General features: G+C 38.8%; 1 protein-coding gene across 4 annotated transcripts in view; it reads right to left on the bottom strand.

Annotated features, from left to right (window-relative positions):
- The window catches only part of LOC134339383 (interleukin enhancer-binding factor 3-like), an 83,447-nt gene that overhangs the window by 47,867 nt on the left and 17,098 nt on the right, over positions 1-18,482 (bottom strand). For all 4 annotated transcript variants that reach the window (XM_063035836.1, XM_063035838.1, XM_063035839.1 and 1 more), the window contains exons 3-4: positions 9,640-9,866; positions 6,429-6,455 (exon numbers count right to left, since the gene is read on the bottom strand). In XM_063035836.1, coding sequence (XP_062891906.1) covers positions 6,429-6,455; positions 9,640-9,866 — 254 coding nt within the window. The remainder of the gene's footprint in view (positions 1-6,428; positions 6,456-9,639; positions 9,867-18,482) is intronic.

The raw sequence follows: 18,482 nt of genomic DNA, 5'->3' as shown, positions 1-18,482 counted from the left end.
GGAGCAGATTGAGAGGCAGATTTTAGAAAGGTGCAAAAAATAACAGGGTTGTTATCACGGGTGACTTTAACTTCCCTAATATTGATTGGCACCTGATTAGTTCCAAGGGTTTGGACGGGCAGAGTTTGTTAAGTGTGTCCAGGACAGATTCCTATCACAGCATGTTGACAGGCCGACTATGGGGAATGCCATACTAGATCTAGTACTAGGTAACGAACTGAGTCAGGTCACGGATTTCTCAGTGAGTGAGCATCTGGGGGACAGTGACCACCGCTCCCTGGCCTTCAGCCTTATCATGGAAAAGGATAGAATCAGAGAGGACAGGAAAATTTTTTAATTAGGGAAGGGCAAATTATGATGCTAAAAGAGTAGAACTTGCAGGTGTGAATTGGGATGATGTTTTTGCAGGGAAATGTACTATGGACATATGGTCGGTGTTTAGAGATCTCTTGCAGGATGTTAAGGATAAATTTGTCCCGGTGAGGAAGATAAAGAATGATAGGGTGAAGGAACCATGGGTGACAAGTGAGGTGGAAAATCTAGTCAGGTGGAAGAAGGCAGCATACATGAGGTTTAGGAAGCAAGGATCAGATGGGTCTATTGAGGAATATAAGGTAGCAAGAAAGGAGCTTAAGAAGGGGCCGAGAAGAGCAAGAAGGGGGCATGAGAAGGCCTTGGCGATTAGGGTAAAGGAAAATCCCAACACATTTTTTTAATTATGTGAAGAACAAAAGGATGACAGGGAGTGAAGGTAGGACTGATTAGAGAAAGGTGGGAAGATGTGCCTGGAGGCTGTGGAAGTGGGCGAGCTCCTCAATGAATACTTCTCTTCGGTATTCACCAATGAGAGGGAACTTGATGATGGTGAGGACAATATAAGTAACGTTGATGTTTTGCAGCATGTTGATATTAAGGGAGAGGAGGTGTTGGAGTTATTAAAATACATTACGATGGATAAGTTCCCGGGGCCTGACGGAATATTCCCCAGGCCACTCCACGAGGCGAGGGAAGAGATTGCTGAGACTCTGGCTATGATCTTTACGTCCTCATTGTCTACAGGAATGGTACTGGAGGATTGGAGGGAGGTGAATGTGTCCCCTTGTTCAAAAAAAGGTGGTAGGGATAGTCCAGGTAATTATAAACCAGTGAGCCTTACGTCTGTGGTGGGGAAAGCTGCTGGAAAAGATTCTTAAAAATTGGATCTATGAGAATTTAGAGAATCATAGTCTGATCAGGGACAGTCAGCATGGCTTTATGAAGGGCAGATCGCGTCTAACAAGCCTGATAGAGTTCTTTGAGGTGGTGACCAGGCATATAGATGAGGGTAGTGCAGTGGATATGATCTATATGGATTTTAGTAAGGCATTTGACAAGGTTCCACACGGTAGGCTTATTCAAAAAATCAGAAGGCATGGGATCCAGGAAAGTTTGGCCAGGTGGATTCAGAATTGGCTTGCCTGCAGAAGGCAGAGGGTCCTGGTGGAGGAAGTACATTCAGATTAGAGGGTTGTGACTAATGGGTGTCCCACAAGGATCAGTTCTGGGACCTCTACTTTTCATGGTTTTTATTAACGACCTGGATGTGGGGGTAGAAGGGTGGGTTGGCAAGTTTGCAGACGACACAAGGATGGTGGTGTTGTAGATAGTGTAGAGGATTGTCGAAGAGTGCAGAGAAACATTGATAGGTTGCAGAAGTGGGCTGAGAAGTGGCAGATGGAGTTCAACCCGGAGAAGTGTGAGGTGGTACGCTTTGGTAGGACAAACTCCAAGGCAGAGTACAAAGTAAATGGCAGGATACTTGGAAGTGTGGAGGCGCAGAGGGATCTGGGGGTACATGTCCACCGATCCCTGAAAGTTGCCTCACAGATAAATAGGGTAGTTAAGAAAGCTTATGAGGTGTTAGCTTTCATAAGGGATAGAGTTTAAGAGTCACGAGGTAATGATGCAGCTCTATAAAACTCTGGATAGGCCACACTTGGAGTACTGTGTCCAGTTCTGGTCGCCTCACTATAGGAAGGATGTGGAAGCATTGGAAAGGGTACAGAGGAGATTTACCAGGATTCTGCCTGGTTTAGAGAGTATGGATTATGATCAGAGATTAAGGGAGCTAGGGCTTTACTCTTTGGAGAGGAGACATGACAGAGGTATACAAGATATTAAGAGGAATAGATAGTGGACAGCCAGTACCTCTTCCCCAGGGCACCATTGCTCAATACAAGAGGACATGGCTTTAAGGTGAGGGGTGAGAAGTTCAAGGGGGATATTAGAGGAAGGTTTTTTTTTAACTCAGAGAGTGGGTTGGTGCGTGGAATACACTGCCTGAGTCAGTGGTGGAGGCAGATACACTAGTGAAATTTAAGAGACTACTAGACAGGTATATGGAGGAATTTAAGCTGGGGGGATTATATGGGAGGCAGGGTTTGAGGGTCGGCACAACAATGTGGGCCGAAGGGCCTGTACTGTGCTGTACTATTCTATGTTCTATGATGCAAACTCCCAGAAACTTGTACATTTAACTCTCTCTACGGAGGAGCCACGTACTCGCAGAGGGGGATGGTTAAACTGCACCTTCCTGAGTCCACAATGATTTCCTCGGTCTTCTCCACATTCAGGCTTTGATTGCTTTTTTTGCACCACTCCACTGGACGCACCACTTCCCTCTCTGTACTTCATTGTCATTGCTGTTGATAGGCCAACCACTGTTGTGTTATCCACAAACCTGATGTCACAATTTGAGCTGAATCCTGCAACACAATAATGTGTCAGCAGTGTGAACAGCCACAGGCTGAGCACACAGCCCTAGGGAGCATCAGTGTTCAGTGCAATGGGATTAGAGACTTTGCTGCCTACACAGACTGAATGCGGCCTTTTTGTTACTAAGTCCTGTAACCAGTTGCAGAGGAAGATGTTGAAACACAGCAAGGAAAGCTTCCCCACCTGTTTCTGGGATATGATGGTTTTAAACACCAAACTGGTCTATAAATAGCAGCCTGGCATATGAGACCCCATTTTCTAGATGGCACAGGAGAGAGTGGAGGGCAGAGGCTATTGCATCATCAGTGGATTGATTTGAGCAATAAGAAAACTAGAAAGGGTCCAATGTAGCCAGGAGTAAGGCTTTAATGTGCTCCATGAACAGCCACTCAAAGTATTTCATAAAGGTTGATATTAACGCCACTGACAATGGTCATTTAGGCAGGTTACTGTTACCTTCTTGAAAGATGGTTGCTACCTTCAAAACCAAGGGAACAATGGACTATTCCAGAGAGATGTTGAATATATCCATCAGTGGGTTGACTCTGGCCAGGGTTTTCCTCACCTCAGCTTCAGGCAGACAGAATGCCTGCTCCCCTGGAGGGATGGGGTGCCTTCCTGGCCAGCAACAGACCAGGCGTAAAAGACATTCAGCCTGTCAGGGTATGAGGCATCCCGGTCACGATGTGTAGGATAGACTGGTAGTCTGTAATCTTCTGAATTCTCTGCCACAGGTACCTGCTTTGTGTCCCTGGTATCGCTGAAGTGGCTGTATATTCTGAGAATGCTCCCATTTCGCTTTCCTGGTGGAGTGGGAAAGTAGTCATTGCTTCCCTGAGAGGTGTCACATCTCCCAATCTAAAGGCAGCACACTTTCTGAGCCGTGCATGTGTTTCTGCAGTTCGCCATGGGTTCTGATTTGCCCTTACCCAGATATGTTTCATAATAGGAACATCCTCAGTACATTTCTGTATATAGTTGGTCACAGTATCCACATATTGCTCGATGTTAGCATGGTTCCCATAGGCAGCAGCATCCCTAAAAATTCTCCAGTTCGTGTTCTCAAAGCCCTTACACGTCAGGCTTTCACCACCCTTAGAACCTCCTTGCTTCTAATATACTGTAAAAGATTTAACAATTTTCGTTGCTCCTAAATAAAGTCATTTCATGGCCTTTTTAGGCCTGATTTCTCCCAGGTCCTTTATAAATGCCATGGTCTCATTACATACCAATTTCCTATATTTAAACATACACTACCTTTTTCCCCTGATCAAACCTTCAAAATCACTTGTTAACCAAAGTTCCCTAAACATGTCACCTTTGCCCCTTACCCTTTGGACATATTCTTAAATGTCTCATACTTAGCAGATGCTCTCCCCTTGCATTAGCAGCCAATCTTAACCCATTTCCATCTATAGGCAAGGGAATTCTGACTATTACAGGGAGAGATGCGTGTTGTTTTAACTACCTAGAAATGGATGTTGAATTGTTTGATACAATTATCCACTGAAGAGATCTTGTTGGTTCTTAAAGCAAGTCCCTTAAATGGCCTTCTCCTGTAAACCAGGATGCCTGCAATCATCACACATAAAAGTTGCTGGTGAACGCAGCAGGCCAGGCAGCATCTCTAGGAAGAGGTGCAGTCGACGTTTCAGGCCGAGACCCTTCGTCAGGACCTAACAAAGGGTCTCGGCCTGAAACGTTGATTGCACCTCTTCCTAGAGATGCTGCCTGGCCTGCTGCGTTCACCAGCAACTTTTATGTGTGTTGCTTGAATTTCCAGCATCTGCAGAATTCCTGTTGTTTACCTGCAATCATCTACCTGTTTCATATTTTTTTATATATACACACACATGTATATATGTATGTACATATGTATTCTCTCTTCCCCCACCCCCAACATAAATTCCACAACAGCATTTTTTTTCCATTCATCTCATCTGGCTTGGGAGTAATTTGTTAATTCATTGCATGATCTTCCGCAAATCATGGATACACCCTGATATACAGCAGTAAGTTCCCTGCTGTAACTACCAAGTCTTCAAATTCAAGAAAATTTATGTTTCAAGACTATTTGACTAGTAAAATTACATTAAGCACGCCTGACTGTTCAGTTATTTCCTCTGACGCTCTGGATCCTCCCAGATTATTCACCATCTTTGTGACCATTTCTTTTCAAATCCTTGAGGGTAAGCAATTGGGTTACAGGAATTTGTCTGCCTTTAGTCTCTATTTGCTCTCAATATTCTGACTATAATTTGTTTTCATATTTGGAATTAGCCCATCTGTGAGTAAAGGATTATTTGCAGTGTCTTCCACCAAGAAGGCCGACGCAAACAAACAATCCGATTTAATGTATACACCCCAGTACCATTCTCAAGTGTCACAGTTACTTTACCTACTCAGTCACTCTTCCTGTGCATATTTTGCTTCAATTTTCTTATGAGTTTTTTTGCTGCTTTATGAGTCTTCATGGATCTTTTACTGTTGGTTTCTAATAATAAATTCACAGTCCTCTGGTCAACTACTAGCTCTTGGCTGTTTTATATGCCCTACTTTTGACTAACACCTTTAACCTTTCATTAACCTCAGATAAGTCCCCTTTCTCATGGAAATCCACTTTAATGAGACAAATTATTGTTCAGCATGAAGGACCAGCTAGTCCTTCATAAATGCCACTGCTCACCCATTGAATTCTTAGCTGATTTGCCCAACATCACAGAAAACTACATCTTCACACCATTAAAATTGCCCTTGAAGACACTATCACAGGTCCCAAGACCATTCTCCTTAAAAGCTATCTGGAATTCTACTATGCTCTGGTCACTACGTCCCTCAGGATTCTTAACTATACTATCTCTCATTAATCTTAAAAGTTCAAATTTGTCATTGAAATATAGTGAATGGGCAAAAAAGTAAATGAAAATAAAAGGGCAAGGAGATTTATGACTCATTTTTTCTCCAATACAGTATTTTTCTAGTAAAGCTGCACATGCAAGTTGACATCCTGCAACAGCTGCACTGGTTATATAAAGTAGTGCATCAAATCCATTCAAGTATGCACAGTTCCAGACGAAAAGATAAAGTACTTTTCACAACCTTAACACTACAAAGGACTCTCCAATGAAACAGATTAGGAAAAAAATGTAGGAGACTTATCAACTGATTTGCACACATCAGAATCCCCAAAAAGCAATGAGATATCAATCAGACAATGTTGAAGCCTTGGCTGATTTATATAATCAGAAAATAGTACATCCCACTGGAGGGCCTCAGTATGAATGATAAAAGGAGAATCCACCTGCAGATGTCAGTACAGTACTTTACGCTAATGTCAACAGAAATGAAACAAGACCTTCTAAAATCTTTCCACATGCATGTTGCTACCATGAAATATGGCAATAAAATAAGGCTCCAGTAGAGGTTATAAATTTTATGGAACTTACTTTGCAGCCACCCAGCCTATCCCCTTTGAAGGAAGCATTTTAAGCATGCAAGCACCATGAAGTCACCTGGTTAGAAAAGTAATTCAAATTGGAGTGCATCTAAATTTCTAAATCACATTTGTGAGAGCAGCAGCAATATTACGTAAATCACAGACTTCATGTTTGTCATCAATGAAATTTTACTTCTGCAATAGTCTACCAGTTTAATGATAATAAAATTTGGCATACATGGTAAAGTTGTCATGGTCTTCCATTCTGTGAAAGAAAAAGAAAAATAATAGGTCACGATAGAAATGTATGCACCAAGTGGTGCCATTCATGCCTTAGTTAACAGCCATTTCATCTAACTTGGGAAAAGGAGGCCAATGTGCCCCTCAAGCCAGTTCCAGCAATTATTAAGGTCATGGCTGATGTGACCTAACCACATACCCTGCCACCCACCACACCCGTCAATACATTTAGGTAAAGCTATTTTGATTATGAAAATGGACCCCTTGCAAAAAAGCAAAATAAAACAACACTACGAGTACCAAAATATTCCCCAATTCATTTCTGAAAATGCCTAGTTTAAACTTTTTGCTCAATACTCCTGAATTTTTGAGCCAGAAGAAAATTCAGTGTACGCCATTAATTTGCATTCATGTTTTCAAATTCCAGGGAATACAACCAAGGCTAATATAAACTTCCTAACTGATGCCTAAATGTGATGTAACCAAGCTTCCACTCTTGAATATCAGTTCAAGGTGAGCTCAAAATTTCATTTTCCTTTTGATTTTTAAGCGAACAACATTATCCACGCCAATTCTAACAGCCATAACAAAGTTCAGACTTGGAGGTAATTTGTTTAAGGGACAAAAGTCTTACCCTTATCAAAACAAAGGCATTATCCATATATCCTACATTTTTATTTCCTCACTTCAGAGCATTGCAAACCTTGTAAATAGTTTTAAATGCACTGTAATACATATGGAGGATATATTTTCTAAAAAAAAAGTTGTTTTTACGGTGGGAGCAATAAATGCCATTATTTGCTTTAGATGGTTAAAGTTCAAAATACAGCTGAAGTTATTATGCAAGCATTATGGAATCACCTGATTAGAAAATGGATTCAAATTGGTTAATTATCACAACTTATGAAAAGTTTACTCTACTCTTGTAAGAGCAACTTCCTTCAGGTGTCAGTTATCCTTCCATGTTTATACGCCAGGGCTAGGCAGAAACAACAGGACAGAAGCCATACTGGTATTGTACATACCAGCAGAATACTGTGGCAATAAACTGAAGAAAATGTGATGAAGGGAAGTTATATTGGCTGAAAGTACTTAAGGTCAGCTGTTCACAGAAATGCAAACATTGCAAGAAAAGCTTGGATGGCAACTGCTTAGGCTCCAGCCATGTCACTCCATATTACTTGGATTCAACAGAGATATAAAGAAACGACAATATAAAAAATGTTCTAACCCTATTAAAAAAAAGAGGGCTCACCATTCAACCAGCCCCATTTCACAAGGAGGTAAACTTATGGTCATGACTATGCTTCTCCTTCCATTTAGTAAACCAAATGCAAATGAACACAGAAATCAATGCAAGACTGAACAGCATCAAGAACCCCAGGAAGTAATGTCTATTGGAAGTAATGTCTATTGGATGCAATGTTAAAACTAATACCTTGTATGCTTACTGAGATGAATGCAAGTGATCCCATGATTCCATAGGTGCATGTTCCCCAGGTGTTCAAAACACTTAAAACTGCCCATAAATTCAGTCATTATACTATTGCTTATGCGAACTCCTGTACAAATTGGCTGTTTTCTGCATTAGTGATTACTTCCAAATATTTCATAGTCTGACACATTAAACACATTCATTTCAGGGTAAGAGTCAGCTCAGATTAATAGAAAACATAGGAATCAGCATTTCAATCATCAGGGAATGCACAGGAAAACAAAGCCCACTGGGTCAAAGGGACAATTGCAGCATAGATGCTAATTTGTCACAAGAGTTTTGATTTAATTTTTTAGGTAGAAGCAAAGGGTACTGAAGACTGCTATTCCTTTCATATTTGATTTTGAAGTCTACAGAAACTCTGAAGTGAGGCCAATGAAGTTAACAATCTGAAGGTCAGACAAATTGGACAAATAGACATTCACATGACAGATGAAATTAAATGCAGAGCAGTTGAGGAATGACACTGTTTGAAGCATTTGATCAACGCTTTCAAAAATGGATGCAGGTTTAGAAACTTAAGTAGTGATGGGAGAAATTTAAATAATAAGGAAGCGATCTTTGCCTTTATTAACAAAGATACAAAAGGAAGTTACACTAAACTGCAGTGTTCAGGTTGGGCCTTGTAACGGTGGTTAATGTTGGTATATCAAAATTTCAAGACACTTTAGAGATGTAGCAGAAGACTACTAAGATCAAGCAATTCAGTATCATCTTTGGCTTATGTTCAGTAATCTGTGATTTATTGTGATTGTTCAATTATTATTCCAGGCAAGCACTATGTCCAGTCTAAGGGAACCCTGAACTATCAGCTACCACCATCTTCTAGATGAGACGAACTACTATATCAGCTACCACCATCTTCTAGATGAGACGAACTACTAAGGAGATGCACACCTTCAAAAAAAAAAGGGGGGGGGGGATCTCTCCTTGTCAGTTGAACAATATTTACCCTCCCATCAACATCAATTTTTGTGGTCATTAAATGGCAACTGTGGGAAACTCCTGTACAAACTGGCTGCAGTTTTTCTATCACATGCAGTGACTCTCAAAGCTTAGGGATTCCAAGCAGTCATAATACTTGTATATCTCTACAGTAGAAAAAGGTACGAGATAGGTCAGTCAAAATCCTACATTCATTTGATAAATGACTAGTAGACAAGGTCAGATTTGAAATGACTGGCTAAAAACTAAAAGCCAAAAGAAAACAATTTAAATGAATGCATTACCTTGCATGCAATCTTTGAAACAATGGTAGAAGCCAAATCAATATCAACTTAAGTGAATTTCATAAAATAGTTAAAATAGAAAAATGGCAAAATGGCATGAATGGGAAAACAAAAGGGAACTGTTGCATAGGTCTAGAACTGAGAGATACATTGGTTTGAATAAACTTCCTTCTCTGCTGCATATTCCACAAATTTGAATTTCCCCTTCAAGAGTGCTACTGCAAGCAAGCACTAATCATCCTAAAAACAGTTCAAAGCTTTCCATACAAAATGCTGTAGGAACTCAGCACATCAGGCAGCATTCATGGAAAGAAATAAACTGTTGTTACAGGCAGAGGTAAAGAGCCCTGACTCAAAGTGTCGACTGTTTACTCTCTTCCATAGCTGTTGCCTGACCTGCCGAATTCCTCTCATGTTTATTAATTACCAACCACGACCCCACCCTCCCCCCATCCCCAGTTACCTAAAATGCAGTTCTTACATACCCTTCCTTGTTCTCGCCTTCTGTTGCAGGTTCTTCAGTTGCTTCCGTGACTTCTGTTTTAGAACTAGCCTTCTCCTGCTCATCCAACCAATCAGAAACTGCCTTCAAGGCCCGTTCAGTATGTGACACCATATTCTGTACTGCTTCAAGGTCTTCTTGAGTTGGGTAGATGGCAGCATGTTTTGCCATCACATGGCGATCATCATTCACAAAAATACGCATGGGACGCTGGTAGGAAAACAAAGCATTTACAATGAAGATAGGTAAACCATAATGCTAACATCAAATTCAAATTTTTCTTTGAAGTTAAAAGATCGCACTACTTTACAACTTGTATGCATATACCATATCTCATGGCTAGTACAGAAAACTTGAGAATATATAGGGGATTGAAACCTTGCTATGTCGTGATCTCAGTCAGACACTGAAAATACAGAAAATCTCCAAGCTAAATCTTAAGAGGTCACAGCCACCTCATACAGTATGAATTCAGGTAATTGGGACACCAGGACCACTACATTTGGCCCAATTAACCAAACTTTCTTGGCAACAGTTTAAAAAAGTATTAAAAAAAATTACCATTTCACTGAGTAGACCAGTACAAATTAGAACACTACCAAATCTACTACAGTACTATAAAACTATATTAGCTCCTATTAGTTAATAACACATTCATCCAGTGTATGCTGCGCTAAGTCATTGAACACTACTGCACAGAACCCAACTCTTCAGCACATCTAATCCACGGATCTGCCTAGTCCCATCAACCTGCACCCGAACCATTACCCTCCAGCCCCTCCCAACTACCTATGTATCTAAAATCCAGAGGGTGACTTCTCCCAGCTCATCCAGCAAAAAGTTAAATTTTTCCTATTCTAACGTCTCTATTTTTCTTTTCACTGTTACTAAATCCTATTGGAATCTTTGATGATCCGCAGCAGACTGCAGATCTGAATGATGGCATGTTGCCACCCTTGGAACTTCCCAACCGGTCGTGTTTCAACACGTCCAAGCTTGGCCTGATGTTAGGCACCTTCGAGGCCTGCACGCCGGTATCATGCACTGAAGCATAGTGGGAGCCGGAACATCAGTGACAACTAGAGTGGCTGGCAAAGGGCTCTGTACTTGGTAATTGATTTGCTGATTCTTGAGTTGGAGAACTTGAAATAAAAAGCAACGCTTCAGACTGACTAACAAAGTAGTGACTATTGTTTTCCATCATTAGTGTGCAAGACTATTTTTCAGCCAGATAGTTTTTATATTCTGAGGCTTTTCGCCCGATTGTCTGATTTTTTTGTGGGGGGGGAGAGAGGGGATTTGGGGGTCGATGTGCCTGTTCTATTTTTGTTAATTTCTTTTTTTGCAGGGAGGTGTGATTTTGGGGTTGATGAACATGGTGTTTTTCTTTTTTTTTAATCTTTCTTGGTTTCATGGCTACCCGGTGAAATGAAAAATTTCAGTGTTGTATACTTTGATAATAAATTAACCTTGAATCCACCACTCTCGCTAGTTGCTTGTTCCACTCTCACCACCCCAAGCTCCATCCCCCATATTTCCCCCCAAAAATTTCATCTTTCACTCATGACCTCTAGTAAAGTCTCACGCAATTAAGGTGGGGAAAGCTTGCTTGCATTTATCCCATCTATATCCCTTAGAATTTTGTGTATCTGTATCAAATCTCCTCTCAATCTTCTATGTTCCAGGGAATAAAGTCCCAACCTATTCAACCTTTCCACATAACTCAGCTTTTCAAGTCCTGGCAATATCCTCATAAATTTTCTCTATACAGGTGGTCCCCGTTTTCCGAACGTTTGCTTTACAACACCTCGCTGTTACAGAAGACCTACATTAGTTACCCTTTTTCGCTAACAGAAGCTGTTTTCATCTTGAATGTCAAGCGACGGAACCTTCTTGACCAACCTCCCATGTAGATCATGTCTAAGGCCTTGTCTCAACTTTCCTGATAACTTCCTTGAAAAAATCCAAGATTGGTTAGACATGACCTACCATGTACAAAGCCATGCTAACTATCCCTAAGCAATCTCTATCTATCCAAATAATAATGTATCCAGTACCTTGGAATATCTTACTACTGGTGTCAGGTTTACCAGACTACAATTTCCTGGCTTATTCTTAGGGCCTTTCTTAAACAACAATATCTTCCAACTCTGTCAACTCACCTGTGCTAAAGACATTTTAAATATCTGTTAAGAGCTCTGCAATTTCTGCACTAACTATCAGGTCCAAAGGAACACCTTCTCAGGCCCTGGGGATTTATCTACCCTAACTTGCCTCACGACAGCAAATACCTCCTACTCTAATCTGTATATGGTTCATGACATCTCTGCTGCTCTGCACCATGTCTACAGACTGTGTCCGTCTCCTGAGTAAATACAGATACAAAAAAGATCAAATTAAGAACTCCCCCAAATTTTTTGGGTCCATGCATAGATGATTACCCCGATCTTCCAGAGGACATATTTTCTACCTTGCCATCCTTTTGCTCTTAATACATCTGTAGAAGCTCTTGGGAATCTCCTTCACCTTGTCTTCTTTTAGCCCTCCTATTTCTTGAGGCGTTCTCTTGCATTTCTTATACTCAAGTACCTCACTTACTACTTCCTGTATGTACCTACAGCACACTTTTTTAACCACGGCTCTCTAAACCAGTTATCCTTGTTTTTTATTCTGACAGGAACATACAAACTATTTTTCATTTCACTTCCCAGGTACACCTTTGCCAGAAGATAACCTGCCACAATCCACACTCGTCAGGGCTATGGTTCAGGTGCAGGTTGATTGCACTAGGCAGATAAAAATTGTTCATCCTTCAGTTTAAAACCTCAACACCTGCTGTGTTATTTTAGTTGACTGTAAATGAACTAAATCAGCACCAACACCCACTGTCATTCTAACGATGTAGTGAATAATTTCATTTTCACTCACAGCCGTTTCTGGTATCTCGAAGTCTGAATGATTGAAGCAAGTGAGCAGTTCTGAACTGTTTTACTGCTAATTCACTGCTTTTTGAACACAAAACACATGCAAATGATGCTAGTTAGAAAGTATTTGGCAAAATCCCCTGTACTGATTAAGAGGCAGTGTCCCAAAAAACCGAAGGGAATCCATGCCATTTTCTCAACTAGCTTTTGTTCCTTAAGTCTACTTTCCTGATTATCTGATCGCACTTTTAACCAGAATCTGTTTTATCCAAAAAGAGTTTGCCTTTTGATCCATGCCAATCAAGGTGAACTTCAGCTGCCTTTTACTTTTCTGGTCCTAGGTTGACTACTGAAACTAACTCCGCAGTGACAATCAACGTTCTTAACAAAAAAGAAAATCTGACAAGATAATCTTTCAAAAGACACTACCTGACCCTCCAATAAACATCCATTAAACTAAGTTCAAATTGTCCAATATACCAACAGAATCAAAAATCAATTTAATAAGAGTGACATTTCATGTGTTGTAACAATACATAATAATTAACTATAAAGTATATACACACATTAAATTGGTGCAAAGGAAAGGAAAAAAAGTGAGCTGGTTTGTGTTTGTAACACCCTGGGAAAAGTTTCGCTGTCAATGTAATGGTCTTTCTGTAGAAGCAGCGTTTGGGTTTGAGAAAACGGGTGATTTGGAATGTGAGCCGTCCAATGAGGCAAGTGTGTTTTCTTTTTCAATATTTTTATTAATTTTCTACATAGGAGAATACAGAGTTCAAGAAAAAAAGAATTATATCAAATACATTATACCAAATTGCACATACAAACTCCTTACTCTATATTCATATAAATTGATTCATAATATTGAAATATAGTACATTTATGATATGGAAAAAAAATCTAACCCACTACCAAGACGGAAGCTGATTAGTAAAGAAGAAAAAAGGAAAAAAAAGTATATATGTGCTTTAATGGCAAATCAAAGCTTTTGAAAATAGTTCAAAAAAAGTCCCCACAATGTTTGAAAGATCTTGATTAGATTCCGAAATTGAAAACCAAATCTTCTCTAAATTTAAACATGACAGAACTCCGCCTGCTGCCAATGGAGTGACACGCACAATTTGTGTGGCTACGTTTAATTCCTCCTTTTCCCCAGTTTAAACTGAATTTTTAACTTCTATTTGTTGGATCTTACAGGGGAATAGCTGCAATTATGTTAATCTTTAAGAAGTGGAAAGCAGCTCTCTGAATCTAGCAATGGAAAGGGAAAAACTTCAAAAGAAAAATCAGAGGATATGCCTGTTTGGGCTGAGTGTTTAAACATGCGTTGATGGCTCTCGACAAGAAAGTAGATAACACTTCTGAGATAAGTCATTTCGACAGAGTTTTCATTTCATAAAGGAAAGTATTATTTCCTTGAATTCTGAACTCAAAGAGTCGAAGTGTCAGATAGCGGATATTTCAGCCCACTTGGAAGAGTCTCAAGGCAAGATAATCGATCTGGAAGGAAGATCCCATTGCAGTAACATTCGAATTGTTGGACTGAAGGAAGTATCTGAGAGTGGGAATTTATTGGACTATTTTGCTAACCTGTTTCAATCTCTGTTTCCGGATATTTTACCTCAGCCTCCTGATATTGAAAGAGCGCACGAACTTCGAAATCTCAAGATCCGAATAAACCAAGGTCGGTTTTGGTCTGCTTTCTTCGTTTCAGAGTTAAAGACCAAATCACGAAATATGCAAGGAAACAGAATTTTTAAATTGAAGGGTTCCGAGATTCATTTTTAATGAAGATTATCCACGGGAAGTTATGGAACAGCAGTTCAAATTCGTTCCAGCTATGAAGATATCCCATGATAAGGGATTATTCCCATCACTTCGCTATCCAGCCCAATTAAAGTTAATTCCTAAAGATTCGACTCCCGTGTTTTTCTGGATCTCAAAGCAGCACTGGACTATGTTAATTCTATTTTGGAGGTGGCCGAGGTTTGAATGGCATTAGGTCTGCTGAATAATTTTCTGAAAAAACAACAAGCTTTGACGATTTCTGATATGTTGAAGATGTCCTTTGATCGATGGACCATTTTAAGAAGATGTGAACTTCTTGATTTGACTGATGAATGACTTTTCCGAAATCTGTTTGGTATACTGAGTGAATTAACACAGCAGACAGATTGTTAACTGGTTTATTTGTTTCTAGCCCTCCTTTTTCTTTTCCATTAAGTGATAGTTTTCATAGTTCATAAGGACATATATAACACACATTAAATTGGTGCAAAGGAAAAAAAAGTGTGTGTGTGTACATATATATATAATATATATATTATATATATATATACACACACACACAATTATATAATATATATATTATTAAATAGTATATGAGTGAGGAGTACTTAGTAGACAGATAATTAGTTTCAGTTTTTCTTCTAAAACGGTTTTTTTAATTGGGCAAGTCAAATGGATAATGGCGCCAATTTTTCTTTGTTAGAGATTACACAGACATTTTTCTTTTGGTTTAATCTTATTGTTTTGACGTCTTTGGAAATTGTTTTTGCATTCCCCAGTTTATTTTTTAATGATTTAAGTATGAACATCTTTTTATTTCCTCTGCAGAGCTTTCTTATTTTAGGGCATATTTTTTTTGTAAATTGGGGGGGTGGGGGGAGAAAGAGAATTAAGGAAAACTTTTAAAATCACTATTATAAAATGGGCAGCTCGCGGAGTTCTGTTTCTTTTTTCTATTTCTATGGGGACGCATTCCGGCTTTTTCTTTGCCGGATTTCTGGCTTTTGGGGTGGTGGGAGGATTGGGGTTAGCTTTGAGCTATAAGGTTTCATTGTAGGATCAAATTTAGTTTTTTTTTAAATTGTATTTTTTCCCATTACGGAGTTCCGGAGCATGCATCTTTTGTATATGGTTATACTTATCACTGCCATTTTTGATCAGGCCGTGTTGGTATGCGTGTTATTTGTGTGTTAAAAAAATTTTATGGTAGCTAAACAGATAAACGTTATTAGTTGGAACATACGTGGCTGGAATCACCCTATTAAGCGAAAGACGACTTTTAAAATTATTAATCGATTCCAACCCGATATAATTTTCGTTCAATAAACGCATACCAGAATGGGTGATCAAAATAGATTTTTTAAAATGTGGAAGGGCCTTCAATATCATGCCACTTGTCAAAATAAAACAAAGTGAGTATCTATTTTTATTAAATCTAATATTCTATTTATCCAAGACAACATTGTGTCAGATACTAATGGTAGATTTTTAATTGTCAAAGGAACAATTTGTAATAGAGAAATTGTCCTGGTTAATCTATATGGACCTAATGCAGATGATCCTTCTTGTTTTAAAAAAACATATTTGGTTTATTGCCGGATTTAAATGAATATACGTTGTTAATGGGTGGTGATTTTAACTGCTGTTTAAATCCTTTGATTGACACGAGTTCAACCAATCAGCGGCTTCCAAGTTGTTCAACATCACTTATTAACTTTTTTAGATCGATTATGGCCTGGTTGAAATTTGGAGACATCTACATCCTAATGACAGAGATTATTCTATTCACACATTCACAAAAAAATTTGAGAATCAATTATTTTATAGCTCAGGGGTCCCCAACCTTTTTTGCAATGCGGACCGGTTTAATATTGACAATATTCTTGTGGATCGGCTGACTGGGTTCAAGTAGGGTTAAATTAACCTCAACATGTCTTTTACAGTTAAGGTTGCCTACTTTCTCACTCCCAAATAAGGGACAAAAGTAGCAGTCAAATCCTGGGACACTTTACCCCAGGAAAGACCACCATGACCATGAAACCCTGCGCGGGCACCTGTGTGCACATGCGTGATGTGCTCATGTAATGTGCTCATGCTCGTACGTGCCAAATTCTTTTCCCCACAGATCGATTTTACTTTCATCTTCCCAACTATACTGTACATAATTTCTACTTTGTATAGGCTGTGTATTTATCATATCATTCCTGCTTTTACTATATGTTAGTGTTATTTATTTTCAGTTTTATGTGTTATTTGGTATGATTTGTTAGATATTTTTTGGGTCTGGGAATGCTCAAAATTTTTTCCCATATAAATTAATGGTAATTACTTCTTTGCTTCACGCCATTTCAGCATGAAAGGCTTCATAGGAACGATCTACCTTAGCGGGGGAAATACGGGACAAGGGTAGTCCCGTATGGGACAAACGAGTTTAGCCCAATATACGGGATGTCCCGGCAAATACGGGACAGTTGGCAACCCTATGTTCAAGTTCAACAGTGCGTGACAGGGAATGAGGAAAGGTGCAGCTGACTCATATCGTTTCCTCACGGCCTGGTCACATGCTTTGGTGGTTGGGGACCGCTGTTATAGCTGATTTCCGATTTTTGTCCGAAATCCAGAAATACGAATATGATGCTATCGTTGTTTCAGATCATGCACCTTTAAGCTTAGCTTCTGAATTGAATAATGTTGGTATTGCAAACTTGTCTTGGCATTTTCCAGAAAATTTATTACAAAGTTCGGACTTCGTCAAATTTATTGAAACTCAGATAAAGTATTTTTTTTTAACAATACGGGAGATGTGTCAAAATCGATTGTATGGGATACATTTAAAGCATATTTGCGCAGTCAGATAATCTCCTATTTAGCTAAGCTTAAGAAACAGACAAAAATAGAGTTAGATAAGATTTCAAAACAAATTAAAGACTTGGATAATATTTATGCAATCTCTCCCAACATTGATTTACTTAAAAAAAGGATTGAACTCCAATCACAATATAATTTAATATTAACTTATCATATTGAAAGGAATTTGCTTAAATTGAAAAGTCAATTTTATGTGTTTGGAGCTATTAGCATCTCAATTAAAAGTAGCTGGAGCCAAAAGACAAATTTTAAAAATTCCTAAGGGAGACGGCAGTTTAGCTTGTAATTATGAAGACATTAATAAGATTCTTCAGGACTTTTACATTAAATTTTATAAATCTCAGTTTCCAGCTGATCCTTCTAAAATGAATGCCTTTTTACAAAAGACTGATTTTCCTAGAATTTCTGTTGAAGATCAACAAACTCTTGATACTCCTATTACTGAAAACAAAATTTAGAAAGCTATTCTTTCAATGCAATCTGGTAAAGCTCCTGGATTGGATGGTTATTCCGTAGGATTTGATAAAAAATTTGAAAAATTGCTTTCTCCATACATGTTGGAAATGCTTAAAGGTAATTTTTTGATAGGAGAGTTACCTCCCATATTTTATGAAGCTCTTATTTCTTTAATTCTTAAGAAAGATAAAGACCCTATTGACTGCGCTTCATATAGACTAAACATGGATGCTAAAATTATCTCTCAGGACCAAACAGGTTTTGTAAAGGGCCGTTATTCCTTCTCTAATACTCTGAAATGTTATATACTCATCCCTTTCCAAGACTCTTGATGCTGAAAAGGCATTTGTTAGAGTTGAATGGAAATACTTAGTAACGTTTCAGAGAAATTCAACTTTCGTATTAATTTTAATAAGTGGATTACAATGATATACAAAAGCCCTATTGCTACTGTTATTACTAATAATTGCAGATCTCCTTTTTTTCGACTTTCGCGGGGTACGAGACAAGGATGTCCATTAAGTCCCCTGTTATTTAATTCGGTATTGGAACCTCTGGCCATCGCACTTCGTGAAGCTAAAGATATCCATGGAATTTCCATAAGATCTCCCTTTATGCTGATGATCCCAAAGTTTATGTTTCTAATCCTGAAGAATCCATTCCTAGTTTATTGAAATTATTAAATGAATTTGTAAAGTTTTCGGGATATAAACTAAACCTTCATAAAAGTGAATTATTTCCTCAATGATTCTGCTTTTATATATAATAACATTCCTTTTAAAGTTAC

The sequence above is a fragment of the Mobula hypostoma genome, chromosome 29, assembly GCF_963921235.1.
Source record: "Mobula hypostoma chromosome 29, sMobHyp1.1, whole genome shotgun sequence".
Taxonomy (NCBI): domain Eukaryota; kingdom Metazoa; phylum Chordata; class Chondrichthyes; order Myliobatiformes; family Myliobatidae; genus Mobula; species Mobula hypostoma.
The sequence above is the reverse complement of the archived record's forward strand: the minus strand, read 5'-3'. Positions and strand labels throughout refer to the sequence as shown.